A 15055-nucleotide genomic window follows, 5' to 3' on the forward strand; every position below is an offset into this window, starting at 1 on the left:
TAGAATTTAGGCTTTAGGCCTTAAACGTTTTAGGGTCATTAGAGATATTTTTGTCCATGTGATTATATGAATGAGTCCCTGGAGTTTCAGGAAAGTGAAAGGACTTGCTTAAGGTCACACAGCTAGTTAGTGGCATACCCAAGACTAGAACACAGGTCTCCCAGACCACATTCCTAGCCTGCATTATACAGCTCATGTCACTTCATACAATACCCAGAAATTTTGACACATACAGTTCAGATCCTAAGAACTAGGATTTTATTTAGAATCACGGTTGTGTGTGGTACAGAGTTGTTTTGTTAAAAAGTTCTGTGGGAATAAAACTTCCAAGAGCATGTTAAAAGGCACTGTTTAATTATCTGGTCTTACTCCTTTAATACAAAGTAGTCTGTTACATTTGTCTAGTATTATATTTAAGCAGCTCTACTGATGTCTCTGGAAGCAGCTGCCCATATAAATTAATATATATCCATCTCCTTTGAGATAAGTGAACCACAATTTTACAAAAGAGTAAACATTTTATTATTTGTACATGGATCAGTTCGGCCCGAGGACACACAACATCTGGCTAACCCTGAAAAGCAGCCCTAAGTGATGGGAGAGTGTTGGTGGCCATTTACATTTATTGCAACGTCACTTGTACTATCTACTTGCTAACTGCTGAGAACCCGTTCTGGACGTGGCAGACCGTCAGGAGGAACATGCGATGGGTTTAAAAAGCAGGGAATGCAAAGTAGCCGTGGCCTCTGTTTCAAAGACAAGGTCTCTTGAGGTCTCAGGAGGAAGAGTTCCCCTGCAGAACAGGTTTTCTGGGGTTCGAGGGCCCCTCAGAGAGGGACTGAAAACAACAGCCCTGAATGCTGGCAGCCAGCCTCAACCGGAAGAGTGCTGGACAGAATAGGGCCCACATGTGGCCTGGCCCCGAGGACCTGGGGATGGAGGGAGTCACAGGGGGACCACTTGAAGGGTGGGCAGAGGCCCCCGGGGAGGAGCCACATACTCCTCCTCCCTGAGCAGCCGTAGCAGGATATTTTTCTTATTCTTGGGCCAGCTGTAGACATGAGTGTTCTGAAGCCAGGTGGGCACGTGCTCCTATGGGAGAGAGAGTGACAGGAGCAAAAGCCATTAGAGAAAAAGCTGGATTCCAGATCCCAGGCTCAGTTCCCAAACATCCCTGGCTTTCCCTTCATGGGTGTCACGTACTCAACTCTCCTGAGAGTTGTGCTGTTTTGCTCTTGGAAGGGGTTCACAGGTACACTGTACTTGGCTCTGGGTGCAAGCTGTATAGCTCATTATGGAAAGCACATGTGCACCGCATCTTGTCAGCCTCCCAGGCTAAGTGCCCTTTGCATTTCAGCGTGTTTTCATCACCCGCCCATAAAAGGGGTATGACAGAGGTCACGCAGAGGGAGCGAATTCCTCTGTGGTTTCAGAAGAAGTATGCTAAGGCTTTGGGCTTAATCTAATTCATTATCCTTTCACTCTAGCCACAGGTCTGGCCCGCAGTAGAAGCAGCCCACCAGATCTCAGTCCTCAGGCAAAGGCAGAACCTATACACCGGGGATCACGAGGGCACAGTTTCAGACTGTGCTTATGGAGTGGACATTCTGTTGGGGAAAGACAGATAATGGATAGGTAAAATATATAGTATGTTCAACGGTAATACAGGCTGTGGAGAAAAATAAAACAGAGGGAGGGTAGAGAGTGCTGGGCAGGGATGAAGATTTGCACTTTTAAATAAGGTATTTAGGAAAGATCTCACTGAAACGAGAAAACAAGAAAAAATGTAAAAGAGTAGAATGAGTAGATCATGTGGGTGTCTGGGTCCGGGCAGATAGGAGATCCAGTGCAAAGGCCCTGTGGTAGAAGCATGCCTGGCCTATTCAAGGAGTAACTAGCCCAATGTGGTCAGAGAAGAGTAAATGAAAGAGAGTAGGAGAGGAGTTCTGGAAGTAGATGGGGCTGTGTCAGATAGGGCCTCACAGACTTTTCTCTGAGCAGGTAGGACTCCTTTGAGGATTGCAGGATGAGCTTAGAAGCAGTACCTGCTACATGTCAGGCATCACGCTGGGTATTGATGACACTCAAATGAAAAAGACACAGTTACTGCTTTGAGGAGTTCATGGTCTTATGATGGAGTCAGAATGTAAAGAAATACTTTCTTGGCACTGGCATACCAAGGGGGCAGGCAGTGGGAGCAGTCTGCCCTGAGTGCAGATGACAAGGGCATTGTTTGAAGAAGTTTTAAAAACATGAATAAAAGCAACTGAAAGTTGGCCTGCTTTTTTCTGTCATCATGCTCCAGTAATTCTAAACAATTATTCCCAACATCTGCCACTCCCAACCACATACCATTGACTCAAGGTACTATAATTAAGAGCGCTCAAGAGAGGGACTATTCACTCTGTGGGCATTGGGGAGGAGAGGCTAGAGAGATTGCGTGCTGTAAGGACACGCAGAGTTCACTAGACAGCTGAGTCAGGGAAGGGCACTGCAAGCAGGGGGAACAGAAAGGGCAAAGGTACAGAAATGTGGAAGAGCGTGTTGTGCGTGAGGGCATACTGAGTCCAGTGTGACTGGAGCAGAGTCCTGTGTGAGCGTGGGGATAAGAGGGGGGAGAGCAAGTGGGCACAGCCCTCTTCTAGGGGCCTCAGGTCATAGTAAGAAAGATGGATATGATCTTGTAGTCTGCAGGAAACCACTACATTTCTAAGCTGGAGAGAGACAAGATCTACGTTTTGGTTGTTCCTTTTTGATGGCAGAGCAGAGGATGGCTGGTACGGGGTCAAAGTGGAAACAGGGAGACCAGGAAGGAGGTCTTGCCGTGAGACCAGAAAGAGAAAGGAATGGAAAGCACACTATTGGACAAGTTGTGAACGGTGCAGTTTTCAGTGTCCTGTTCCCAAAAATCAAACCCTCTGTCACCCAGGGCAGAAGTCTCAACGCAGCCTTGACATCTCGGATCCCCCAGGGTGGGGCTGGGCCTGAGCTCAGGGTGCTGAGGTCGGTTCCCAAGACGTTTACTGTACCACAGCCTTCCCTTCTCCAAGTCTGGTGCTGGGCCTCATGTTTTTTGCCCCCATTCCCCAAAAATGCTGGCAGGCCCTTCTGGCGCAAAAACCCTCATCTGAACACAGCAAAATTCCCTTTGGTAACTGCGTAGCTTTAATTCCTGTGTTCTACAGCTTTGAGAGTGGAACGATGCAACAAAACGCTCTGTGGAACAGCCAGCAAAAAATGCACACCTCTTGGCTTTTATATACAAGAGATAAGGAGTATCAGGTGAACAGTCTCTTTTTGTCTCATGAGTTAAAACGCAAACTACTTCTTTGTGTGTAATGACTGTCTGAACAATTAGCACAGCGATGGTCTATCAGATAAAGCTTTAAATCCTTCCTGGTTCATGCTGCTGCACTGAGTGGTACAGCCTGTTGATCTTTCTGGTAACACTGCTATCTCTTGAAGGACCGATCAAGAGTTGACAATGTTTCCCACTTAAAATCCCAGATAGCAAACACACCAAAGCTTGACTTAAAAGATTTGTTTTTTTGTTTACCTTCTTAGCATTTGGGAAGAGTACGGGGATGAATCTGAAATTCATGCTTCCTTGTTTTATGAACTCAATCTGCATCTGGAACAGAACACACCTGAAGGTTTAATTTCAGGAATGAGGATGAGGAGTTAACGGTACCCACAATCATGCAAGCCCACACAATATTTTGTGTGTGTGTGTGTATGTATTGGGGATAGAAACCAGGTCTTTGTGCATGCTAAGCATGTGCTCTACCACTGAGCTATTACCTTCCCCCACACGCCGTATTTTCATTCTGATTTCCTTCAGTGCCATGCATTTACAATTTTAAACTCTCCATCACACACCTATGCCATTCGTTCATTCATCAATCATTTATTGAAGGCCTATTAAAAGTCATGCTCTGTGCTAGATTTAGGGTTTCAAGGACTAGGATACTTTCCAGGGTGTGCTGAGCTGCCCCGTATCAGCTCACAGAAGCCGATTGTGGGCATCCCTTCCCAATTCTGTGTCAAGTGACTTCACATTGGTAGCTTGAGATTGGTCACAGGAGAGTATTCACACCATAGAAATGGGCAAATGTTAGCTACAAATCAGGAATCTTTTTTTTTTTCAGAACCAGTTTACTATGTACCACGGATAGAGTTTCTCTCCTCACAAAGCCAGCAGTTTAACGAGCAGGCAGAAAGGAAAACTCCCCACCACAGTGCAGTGCGAAGAGGATGAACAAATTGCTATGGGAGCCCAATGGGAGCCATCCTTTTCTACATCAGTGGCTTGAAGGAGTTACAAGGGAGGTGTCATTTGGATACGAAAAGGAAAGAAGAATTTGGTCAGGCAGGGAAAATAGGGGGAGAGGGGAAGGACATTCTCAGCAGAGGATGATCAAGTATCTGCAGGTGTGAAAGAATGTTCGTGGGGCTGGATGAGGAGGGAAGGCCAGGAAGACGAGGCTGCGAGGTCAGTGAGAAGAGCTCTGTCTGCCAAGCTCTAGGTTCCCCACACTGCTTCCAACTTGCTCTGATGCTATGGCGGCCCAAAAAGATCCAGCTGCCAAGAACTCTATCAAAACCAGCATTTTCAATATGAGGGGAGTTAGTCTTCCAAATCCTGTGACCAGCACAAAGCTTTCAGTCATCTGCTGACAAAAGAGATGAGGAATTATGTGTCCCCAGCTGTCTCATCTTCCAATTGATTTTTATAACTCAGAAGTCTTGGGAATAAAAACAGAACAGAGAAGAAGGTGACAGTGGTGATGACTGAAATCACCATACAGATCACCTTATAAACACACTCTTACACACACATACACACAATCACAGCACACACAAATCCTCCATGAGGTGTTTTCTTAGAACCACCTCCCTTTAAAAAGCAGCAGACAAGACCAAAAACATATTTTAAAATGACCCAAGTGCGGTACAACTACAAGCCCCAACTACACCAGTACCAACACGGGAAGGGAAGGGCATAGGGCTTGTGAGTGAAAAATGGAGAACTGGATTTGGTTTCTGACTTCAGGACACAGTATACTGTACAATTTTGCTTGTCCACGAGGCCACCCGTCTGTTGAGAGGCCAGCCAGCAGCGGGACGTTTTTATATCTCTCACATTTCCAGGGATGGGCCCTTTGGGAAGTCATTGGCTCTCTGATGCAGTTGCTCATGGGTACCTCTTCACTCCCTCTGTCCTGGAGTTTTCTGCTCCCTGGAGGGAACCAGGAAGTCAGCCAGGTGGGCAGGAAGGCACTTCTGCATCTGGCCTCTTCAACTGCTCAAGTGATGAGGAAGGGCCCATGACATCATGGTTCCAAGAAGTTGAGTTTGGAAACAATCTGGTTCATGGCTGGGTACCATCGGACGAGCTCTGAGGTTGAGCTGCCTATGACTGCCTTGTGCCACCACATACCTGCAGAGTGTGACGGGTTTCCCCAGGAACTGGCAGGGACCCAGAGCCCTTCATGCACAAAAGCTGTCTGCTTCAGGCCTAGCAGTTTCCTAGAGATCCAGTGCTTTGGGGCCATGCAGACAGCCAAGGTGGCGGCACCCGGAGCCAGCCGTGACCTTTTATGGCAGAATTGGGCCCTTTTCTGGGCCCTGTCCAGGGGCTGTCAGACTGGGAAAGAATGGAAGAGGAGGGACACTGATCTCCCAGCTCCTCGCCCTGACCCTCCGACCCTGCCACTTTGCTCCAGCTTTTACGTTGGCTTGGTTCCGAGCTCAAGTACGTGGTCGGCACTTGGCAGAACAGGCACCAGAGACCCTGAGGACCCAGATGGAGAGCATCCACCCACCTGCCCTGCCTATTTTCCTATGCTCCTGACCCACATCACAGACCTGGATTTCAGTCTGCTTCCCTTGAGGTAAAGCTACATGTCCCTGGACTGCCTGACCACCTCCTGTCTTATGCTGCTTACTTATTCTGTCTGGGCCACTTCTGCTTCCTGCCCCATCTTCTTGTCTTAGTCAGTGACCCTTTATGCCCGTTCCAAGTGCCTTCCCCTTTTGTGGAATGTTCAAGCTGAAATGGAGCGTCCATGTTCTTAGTCCAGTGAGTTTCAAGCCTTTTTAAGTCTCAGAATCCTTGGTAAATAAGCCTGAGAGAGGCAGACCAGCTCTAGGTCAGATGGGGTGGGAGGCCCAGAGCCACCCCCAGCCCCCAGCAGATATGGGCACCTGGAGGGGTGCCACAGGAGAGTTTGAAAGCCACAAGTCTAGTCCAGCATCTGGCCAAGCAGGCCCTGTCTCTACAGGCTCTGTATGATCATGGAAAGCAGGAAGATTGCCCATTCAGAAAACAGTCAGTTCCAAAGCTGGAATGTTCTATTAGATACTGAGTCAGTCTAACTTCCTATAAATTTCTCCTGCTGGTTTTAGTTTCAGCAGGCCCCACAGTTCCGGTGTTGCTCACCTATCATGAGCTAGAACAATCCCTTCCCTCCACCCAGCATCTGCCACCTGCTCCACAGACGTTACTTCATTCGGTCTTCACAACACTGTGCTAGTGGCCCATTTTCTGAATAGGGGCACGGAGGCACAAAGAGGTTTAAGTTCTTGGCCCCGCGGTCACACAACCTGAGCAGCAGGAAGCCAAATGTGAACCGAGTCTACCTGATACAACAGCCTGTGTCCTTTTCACTGTGCTGTTCTGCCTTCTGAACAGACAGGACAGAACAGGATACAAACGCAGAAGCCGCTCTGCTCACAGCACTGTCTCCCGTTCCCCAGGACTTCCCATCAGCTGGTAAACAACCAAGCCAGCAGAGCACTGCTTTCCAGAATCCTGGAACTTAGAGATCACAGATTACTCTCCCCTGTTACTGATAGGAACACTGAGTCCTGGGGGTGCGGTGACTTGCCCAAAACCCCAAAGGTAGGTGGAGCCAGAACTGACACCGTGTCTCTTGCCTGGGTTCTTCACCCATCATCCTGCTGCCTTCAGTTGGTCTCTAGTGAAGAACAGGTCTTCACAGAAGAAAGAGCCCGACTCTGAGGGGCGGCGAGGTGCTTGGTTTTATCACTCACCATTCGATGAATGTACTTAGTATGTAAGCCGTGCTCATCCTCGTCCAGCTGCGACTCAGCGCCTTCCACATCCTGTTTGTATTTGGGGCTGATTGCTACGATTATCATCACTGTCTTCTGTTAATGAGAGGGAGAAAGCATGTTTATAGAAGTGTAGAGTGTGGTCCATTTGGTGAAGGCAGGCTGGAAACTGGCCAGAAGGACTGTTCTCTGATATCCTCTAGGATGGAGGACTGGGCTCCATCCACGGAAAGCAAAAAGCACCGCTGCCCCCACCCACCTCCACGCCCTCCCTGCTGCACCAGCAGCCTCCCGTCTTCCCTCCTCCCCTCTGTCTTCCTCCCCAACTCCCTTCAAACATGGGGATGGCTCCAGCTCTGAGAGAAGCTCTCCTAAATGAATGCGGTTCTGCCCACTGTTTTCCACAACCATCACTAATAAACGTCTAATGAAAACCGGAATCACCAAGTGACTGCATTGTGGCAAAAAGGTTCTGCAACAGCAAGGATGAAAACGCCCTCCCCCTGGCAGCTGGATCTCAGCTGTCAGTTACTGCACCCTTGACTGCCCTGCTTGCTGCGGACGCTAAGCGCAGTCGGGAGGAGCAGACCCTTCAACACAAAGCAAACATCAGACTGCAGACAAAAGGAAAAGCCTCAAAACCCCAGCCTGCTGAGACTCTGTCCCCCACCGCTCTGCTCCCTCCAAAAGAGGCAGCCGACACGGACAGGCTGGCAGCAATCAATTTCTATCTTGTTAAAGCACAAAGTGTCCCACTGGTCGGTATAGATTCTGTCAGTGGAAAACAAATCACAAGGCTGTGAGGGGGCGTCTGGGGGGCGCGGGGGTGGGGGGAGCATGTGCTGCACGGCCTGCGAGGCTGTCCGGAAAACCTCTTCAGCCTGATCCTACAAAACACTTGGGGTGGCCTCAGATTAAATTGAATTCTGCCGCTCCCTCCCCACTCTCCGCCTTCATTTCCTCCTTTCCTATTCTGGTCAAAAATTGTTTGCTCTGATTGTTATCAACCACCTGTGTCTGGTTCGACAGTTATTTCCTGCCTGTGCAAGTCCAGGAGGGCGACCCCATCCTTCCTTTCCAAGTCTGCTCGGCTGCCAGCAAGGGAAGCTTTGTTGGGACTTTGTCAGCTTTGGACTTGGTGGGTATCCAGTGCTTCTTTCATAAAATAACTCCACAAGCTAATTGTCTTTCTCACCAGAAAACAAGCTCAGAATTTTGGGACGTACTTACATCCCTAAGGTAGCGTTCCATCCACTTAATGATATCAATGCCTCGGATTCTATCCTCAAATATGTCAATCTGTAAGACAAAGATGTGGAAAGCGGCTCTTACTGAGAAGCTTTGTCTAGATGCAAAGAGAAAGCACAAGAGATTATGTACATTTAAGACTGGAAAAGTTACTAACTTTTTTTTGCAGGGAGGGGTCTGTAAGTCTAAGAAACAAGACACATTTTCTTTAAATGTTTCCCATTTTAAGATTAGTAGGCATTTAAGTTTTTAATACTTGTAATTCTGTTTAAAAAAATCTGAGAGACATAGTAGACCACCAGGTTGGATGTAAACCGGCAAACATATGCACTATATATGCATACCTGTAATCTGAAAGGCAAACATGATTCTGGAATATTTCAATGGACGTGTGGTAAGCCAAGTACTGAGATACAATGTGGTGCTTTATTGTATTAGCCAGGACATTATGATAGTATTATATGTCCAGTTTCAATCTATATATTTAAAAAGGATTGTGTGAAACTTGAAGCAAATCCGAGGTACAATCACAAAAACAGTTACTGAGATGGTGGGGAAAAGGTTTATGATGAAAGTCAAGGAGTAGAACTCTTGGGCCTTGAAAAGACTGGTATTAAATATCAGTTTTTGAAGGAGAGAAAAACCAGTTATTTTCTGTTTTACAGAAGATCAAGTAAGAAGGCCTTTCTTGAGCTCAGGCTTGTCCTGCAGCGAGAAGAGTATGTGTGCACAAGGTGCTCTTGATTGGAAGAGAGATTATATATGGGAATGGGTGATGCAGGGAGAGTGTCCTTGAAGAAGGGTTATTTGATTCAGACACACTGCTCACAGATCAATTGTCCTAAATGTCACGTTGCCATTTGGGGCCAATCAAGTCAAGTCCCAGCCATTCAGCAAGATTTCCATGCCATCCCTGATCCAGCCTTACCTCTTTTTTTCCCTGCATGTCCCCACATTGGTGTCCCCCTAAAAGCACAGTGCAAGCCCTGCCCCTGCTCTGTGAATCCTCCCCACACACTGACTTCCTCCTCTTCACCTCAATGAACTCCATCCCATTGTGACCACTGGTGGTACTGGGCAGTAAATACATTATTATGGCATTCTTTCATTTACTAAACATCTCGTTGATGTCTGCCTTATCTCTTCAACCTGATTCTAAGCTTCCTATAGAATAAGATCCTGCCTTTGTATACCAAACTCAGACATATACAGAACAGAATATGAGTTCAGACTAAGTTTCTTTACTGATGGGACATCAAAATGGAATGGCTTTCCTTTTAGTTTGGATGCTTCCTGTTTTAAAATGTCTAATGGCCAATGACTATATTAGGTAATCTTGAGAGAGATTTTGCAGCTCTCCATGGCTGTATCAGTCATCCATTTCTGTTCTACAGGAGAGAAGCAACGTGACGTCAGGGCTGAGAAGAGATAAACAGCTTGGCTCTACTCTTGGCTCCTGCACTTCCCACTTGCATGACTTTGGAAACGTGCATGACTTCCTGAAACTCTCTAAGTCTTGCTATTTTCATTTGTAATATGTGGTTAACAAACCGACTTCCTAGGGTGGTTGTGAGGATTAAAATGAGTTAACATGGAAAAGGCACATCATAGGGCCAGGCATGAAGTAAAGTTCTCAATAAACGGTCATCATTATTATTATCCTAGCACCTAAATTCTTCTCTCCTAGTGAGGTGGACACTCTGGGAAGCACCGTGTGCTTAGAAAGCTTCCATTTGTCTCTCCAAATCTCCACTGAAATCCACAGCTCCTGGCAGGCCAAGTTTTTCAGCCAGCCACTGTTAAGAGCCGAATTATGTCCCTCCAGATTCCTATGTTGAGATCTTAACCTCCAGTGCCTCAGAATGTGGCTGTATTTGGAGACAGGGCCTTTGAAGAGGTGATTAAAGTAAAATGGGGACATATGGGTGGGCCCTGACCCAATATGACTGGTGTCCTTATAATAGGAGATTAGGACATGCAGAGGAACGATCACATGCAGGTGAAGACAGAGGGAGAAGATCTACAAGCCAAGGAAGAGACCTCAGAATGAAACCAACCCTGCTGACTCCTTGATCTTGGACTTCTAACCTCCACAGCTGTGAGGAAATAAATTTCTGTTGTTTAAGCTGCCCAGCGTGTGGTGCTCTTTGGCAGCTCTGGCAAAACAATACAGTGCCCCTTTTGGGTTGTGGTAGTCACTACTCTCTTGCCTCTTAAGACCTCGAGTTAGTAGGAACTTCCTGCTTTTGCTGGTCCCAGAATAGTGCACTATTTACTCCCTGTGGATGCCCTAAAACTCACCTAGAATTTTGAAAATTGTCCCTTTATGAAATTACCCATTAAGTTTATTTTTCTCCACTAAGGGGTTGTTGATGCATCAATATAATAATTTAGCTGTCCAGGATGGGGCTCTGTGGTTCTACCACAGGCTTCATAGGGATCAGGCTCAAGGTCAACTTTAAATTTGGCCTAAGCAGCCTCTGATCATTAAGGTCACAGGAACTGGCCCTCTTCTCCAGCGGCAATCAGTATGCTTACATAGAAAGGACCAAAAATAAGATCTTTTCTGAGATGTTGATCTTATGTCCTGTAATTTGATTTTATGTCTTGGTTTCCACAGTGTTTTCTTATTCCAGAAATGAGAAATTGAAATGTTGGTCTCTATATAGTCATATATCTATATAGTCATAAAGTTGGAGAGTATAAATTGTTTGCATTTTAAAACTTTCATATAATTCCATTTAAAAATAATTCTAGAATAAAGAAAAATTCAAATAAAACTCTTGCTAAAAATGCTAAATAATCTTTAAAATTGATATTTAATTATTATGTATTCCCTCTTTATCCTTCAATATTCCTATTTGTAGATATTTCCCTTAATTTCCCCCTACTCTTGAGAATTCAGTTACTAAATACCCAGAAGAGGCCTCTGGGAAAGAAGAGACACAGTCTCAGTGTTTGAGGAAAGCCAGTCCTCCGAGTAGCCTCCTGTGGTATTTTATTTATCCTAAAGAAAACATACATGGGTTTAGGCTGTGCTCTTTCAAGGCACTGCAGGGGACTTGAGGAATGTGTGCTTCCTGAGATTTCTTGGGCTAAGATCACAGTGAAAGGCATGTAGGGTTGGGTTATCTACTTCCCCCGAACTAGCCTTGACCAGCCGAGAACCTGGCCAGGTCCTCCCTGTCCAGAAGCATCACGGCTGCATCCCGGTGTGGACCGTTGGCTGTGCACGATGGGGCCCCAGGCTGCGGGGCTTCCACCGTCAACCTTACAACCCAGTGCAGAACAAGAGGACCTTGTAAAATGAGCAGGTGACCCAGTGAAGCCTGTAGCCTCCTGCAGCACAGAAAGCACAACCAAAGCAGGCATGACTGATGAAGGCGGGCAAAGGGGCCAAGTGCAGCAAGAGCCTGGCGCTTCCCTCAGGCCAGGCGCCAGCTGCATACGTGGTTGGCATTAAGGCCGTTCTGGCTGTTCGGAGGCACCTGGGGTCACTCAAAAGGCATGCAGGAAAAAACATGCTGGAGACTTTGGCTCGTTTAAACTTTAGAAAATTATTACCTCAATCCATAAGCATTAGTTCATAATCACATAAATCAAATAATATAGTTTAAAACATCAACAGCTATTTCTACTTTTTCTCTTGTTTTTCTTTTCCTTGTACTCACTTTAATTGTTCAGTCTTCTCTTTGGATTCAAGATACTTACTGCAGTTTGGAAGCCATTTACCAATAAAAAGTTCACGAATTTCACCACCTCCATGGCTGTGTCCATAGAATAAGTGATAAAGACCTTTCCTAAGAGAGATTTTTCACATTTATTAGAAATTAGTCAAATGAATCTCTTCTACCCAACACTTGCAAATTGTATGTCATTATCTTTTGTCCTAGAATAACGAAGGGAAGCCTCAGGACGGGGGGGGTGGGGGTGGGGGGGTGGTCTAAGGGGCTTATGCCTGCAGCAGTGCTGATTGCAGTCCTCAGGCCCAAAGGGACCAGGGGTCTGTCCAAGGGAGTGCAGGCTGCCCAGGGTGCATGGAAAGGAGAGGCTGGAGGGAGAGCTGAGACACTGGCTGGCTGAGACAAGCAGAGGAGGTCTTCTGAAAAACCACATGATGCATTAACAAAAAATCCATCTCCCAGAACCTATGGGTCCTTGAGATCAGACCACCCCCAGTATATTAAAGACACTTGGCACTGTGCCCAGGGAATGCTCTCACAGCAGGCCAGGAAGTTGAGCTTTGCTAAGGGGCCACCCAGCGGTGTCCTCTTTTGATCTCATGATGTTCTCTGCTACCCTGAACTTGACAAGAGCAAGTGAGGAGAGAGGTTTTCCGCCCCTCCTTCCCCTCATCTACTCACTGGTGGGGGAAAGGCCGGGAAGTTGGAGGAGACTAAAGCGGAGCTCAGAAATGTTACTAAGAACTTCAGCTGCTTGAAGGAGAGACCCTGCCTCTGGGCAGCCCAGCATCACTGATTCCCTTGCTCCTCCCTAAATCAGCTGAGAGCAGCAGATGGTATTGTGCCCACAAGCTTAACCCAGTCAAGATAAGAGCCCATGTTTTCTCAGGCTAAAGTCTTGAGTAAATTATGTGGCTAGCATGTTAACATGGTAGATGGATAATCTCTCTGTGTTGGCTTTTAGTCTGGAATCCACTGGCTACATCTCAGAAAGCCCTGGGGTAGAGGGTGGAGAAGAAAGGGGGGCTGGAAAGAACCCCTTCATCTATTCTTACCCTCTTGTATTTTGAAACACACTTCTCAAATGGAAGTAGGTACAATGGTCATATTGACTCATTTAATCAGCCAGGCATACTAATGGCATTCAATTTATTTTCTTATCAACACCTAATATTCAACCAATTCCTCTGTAAGAATTTTAGGACTCCTTCTCTAGGTTACGGTAAGATAAATATGACCCTACAGACTGACAACCGGACTATTTCCTAACATCGTCCATTCTCTAGAAATGCTCAAAATGCCTAAGTTTTTTTTTGATTTTCATAGTTTTTTTTCAACTTTTTTTATTGAGTTATAGTCATTTTACAATGTTGTGTCAAAAATGTCTAAGATTTTAAGAATTAAAAAAAATTTTTTTAATGAAAAACAACAAAAGATCGTTGTCATACAAATCTTTCAGACTCTTAAATGACTAAAGAGCATAGATTCCCTTAACTAGAATTAGCTAATGCAAAGGGCTTAATTTTAAGTTTGGTTCAAAGCAGTGCCTAGATGTGGAAAGGGCTTATTAGAATTTTAGCAAGCACAGTAGAATATAATAATTTCACAAGTAGTGACTGTTTTCTAAAGATTTCTGGAACTTACTGTCCTGACTGACCTTAATATGAGAATGCTTTGGTGATATTTCAACATTTCTGGTTCTGGCTGCAAAATGTGGAAAAAGCATCGTCACCTGACACTTAGTTGAATGTTTCTTTAAATAAAAGGCTTAGTTTGCATTTGGTTGTAAAGCAGTACGGAGAATGTGAGACCGCTTTTTCCAAACAAGATTGCTCATTCCTACAGGAAATGACCTCGTTCTTGAAGGCTGCTACTAATTTATGGAGAGACGCTAAGTCCCTGGCCAATACCACATGGACATCCAATCAATTTATCCAGGGACAAGTCCACTCAAGAGCATCATTTAGAAGAGGTAAAAAACATTGAGGTTATTTGTTGCTGGAGTATATGTTGAAGAAAATCTAGTGGTAAGCACTTTGTGAGTATTGCTGGTAGGGTCAGAATCACTACAAACATTCAGACAAAATGCTAGTTACTTTTTTGACAAAAAGCCAAAAAGGAAATTTTATTTCACTCTGTAGTATACGAGAAGTATCCAAGATTATGGATGAATAATCATCAAGTACTCTTAAAGTATAAGGCCTGACAAGAAGAAGGAAAAAGCAATGCTGCAAACAACTTACGCAATTCTTCTGGCAAATTACTTGTTTTCAGAGTTCCTCTGGCTGGAGGGTTACTAGGGGGTCTAGGGACAGCAACTGGGGATGGAGCCTGGGAACCCTGTGGTCTCAACTCTGCAGGACACTCTGTGGATTCCTCAGGAGCACCAGCTCTATTAGGTGGGTGGTTATACAGCTGATCTCTGGAACAGAATAGAGTCACAGTCAATTTCATGTTCTACAAAGGCAAACCTGGGGGGACAGAAAGCCTTTAATACCTACGGGGAGACACCAGTGAGCTATGTTTCTCTTCTGCCTCCATTACTTTCCAAGCCAGTGGGACAAGAGTTTTTCTACAGAGTTTTGGTTAATAAGCAATTCAGCTGGCTGCTATTTATAAGGGTTTGTACTAGGGGTCAAAAGAGACAAGCAGGATTTGATTTCTCTATTTAAGGACTGTCTAATTGGGAAGAGAAGTCTCATGGGCAGGGCAGACAAGATCACCAACAAAACAAAGTAATATCACAGGTGACATATAAGGTTTGGTGTGTAGACATACAGATAAAATGATAGGACTTTCAGCTCATGATGAATAACATTTAATTATGTTTCAAAAGATAGAAAAGACCATGTAGTTTTAAAAGTATTTATGGTGTTAATACATGAATGAAAATCTAATTTTGAAGACCCTTGAAAGAGGTTTCTACCATATTATAGTATGGGGTTTTCATTATTATTTGGGTCACCAGTATTCCCATGGACAGGCTACTGAGAAGAACCTCAGATGCCCTCCTGTGAGATTTGGGAGGAGGCAGGAAGTGGAGGCCA

At 45.5% G+C, this 15055-nt stretch overlaps 1 protein-coding gene across 4 annotated transcripts in view; it reads right to left on the reverse strand.

Moving 5' to 3' along the window:
- Nucleotides 1-244: 244 nt before the first annotated feature.
- Nucleotides 245-15055, reverse strand: part of TRAF3IP2 (TRAF3 interacting protein 2) — a 39617-nt gene continuing 24806 nt past the window's right edge. For all 4 annotated transcript variants that reach the window (XM_072965743.1, XM_072965746.1, XM_072965747.1 and 1 more), the window contains 6 exons: nucleotides 14252-14430; nucleotides 12037-12125; nucleotides 8308-8376; nucleotides 7057-7173; nucleotides 3557-3631; nucleotides 245-1092 (listed from right to left, as the gene is read on the reverse strand). In XM_072965743.1, coding sequence (XP_072821844.1) covers nucleotides 946-1092; nucleotides 3557-3631; nucleotides 7057-7173; nucleotides 8308-8376; nucleotides 12037-12125; nucleotides 14252-14430 — 676 coding nt within the window. In that variant the 3' untranslated portion in view covers nucleotides 245-945. The remainder of the gene's footprint in view (nucleotides 1093-3556; nucleotides 3632-7056; nucleotides 7174-8307; nucleotides 8377-12036; nucleotides 12126-14251; nucleotides 14431-15055) is intronic.

The sequence above is a fragment of the Vicugna pacos genome, chromosome 8 (assembly GCF_048564905.1).
Source record: "Vicugna pacos chromosome 8, VicPac4, whole genome shotgun sequence".
In the NCBI taxonomy this organism is placed as follows: domain Eukaryota; kingdom Metazoa; phylum Chordata; class Mammalia; order Artiodactyla; family Camelidae; genus Vicugna; species Vicugna pacos.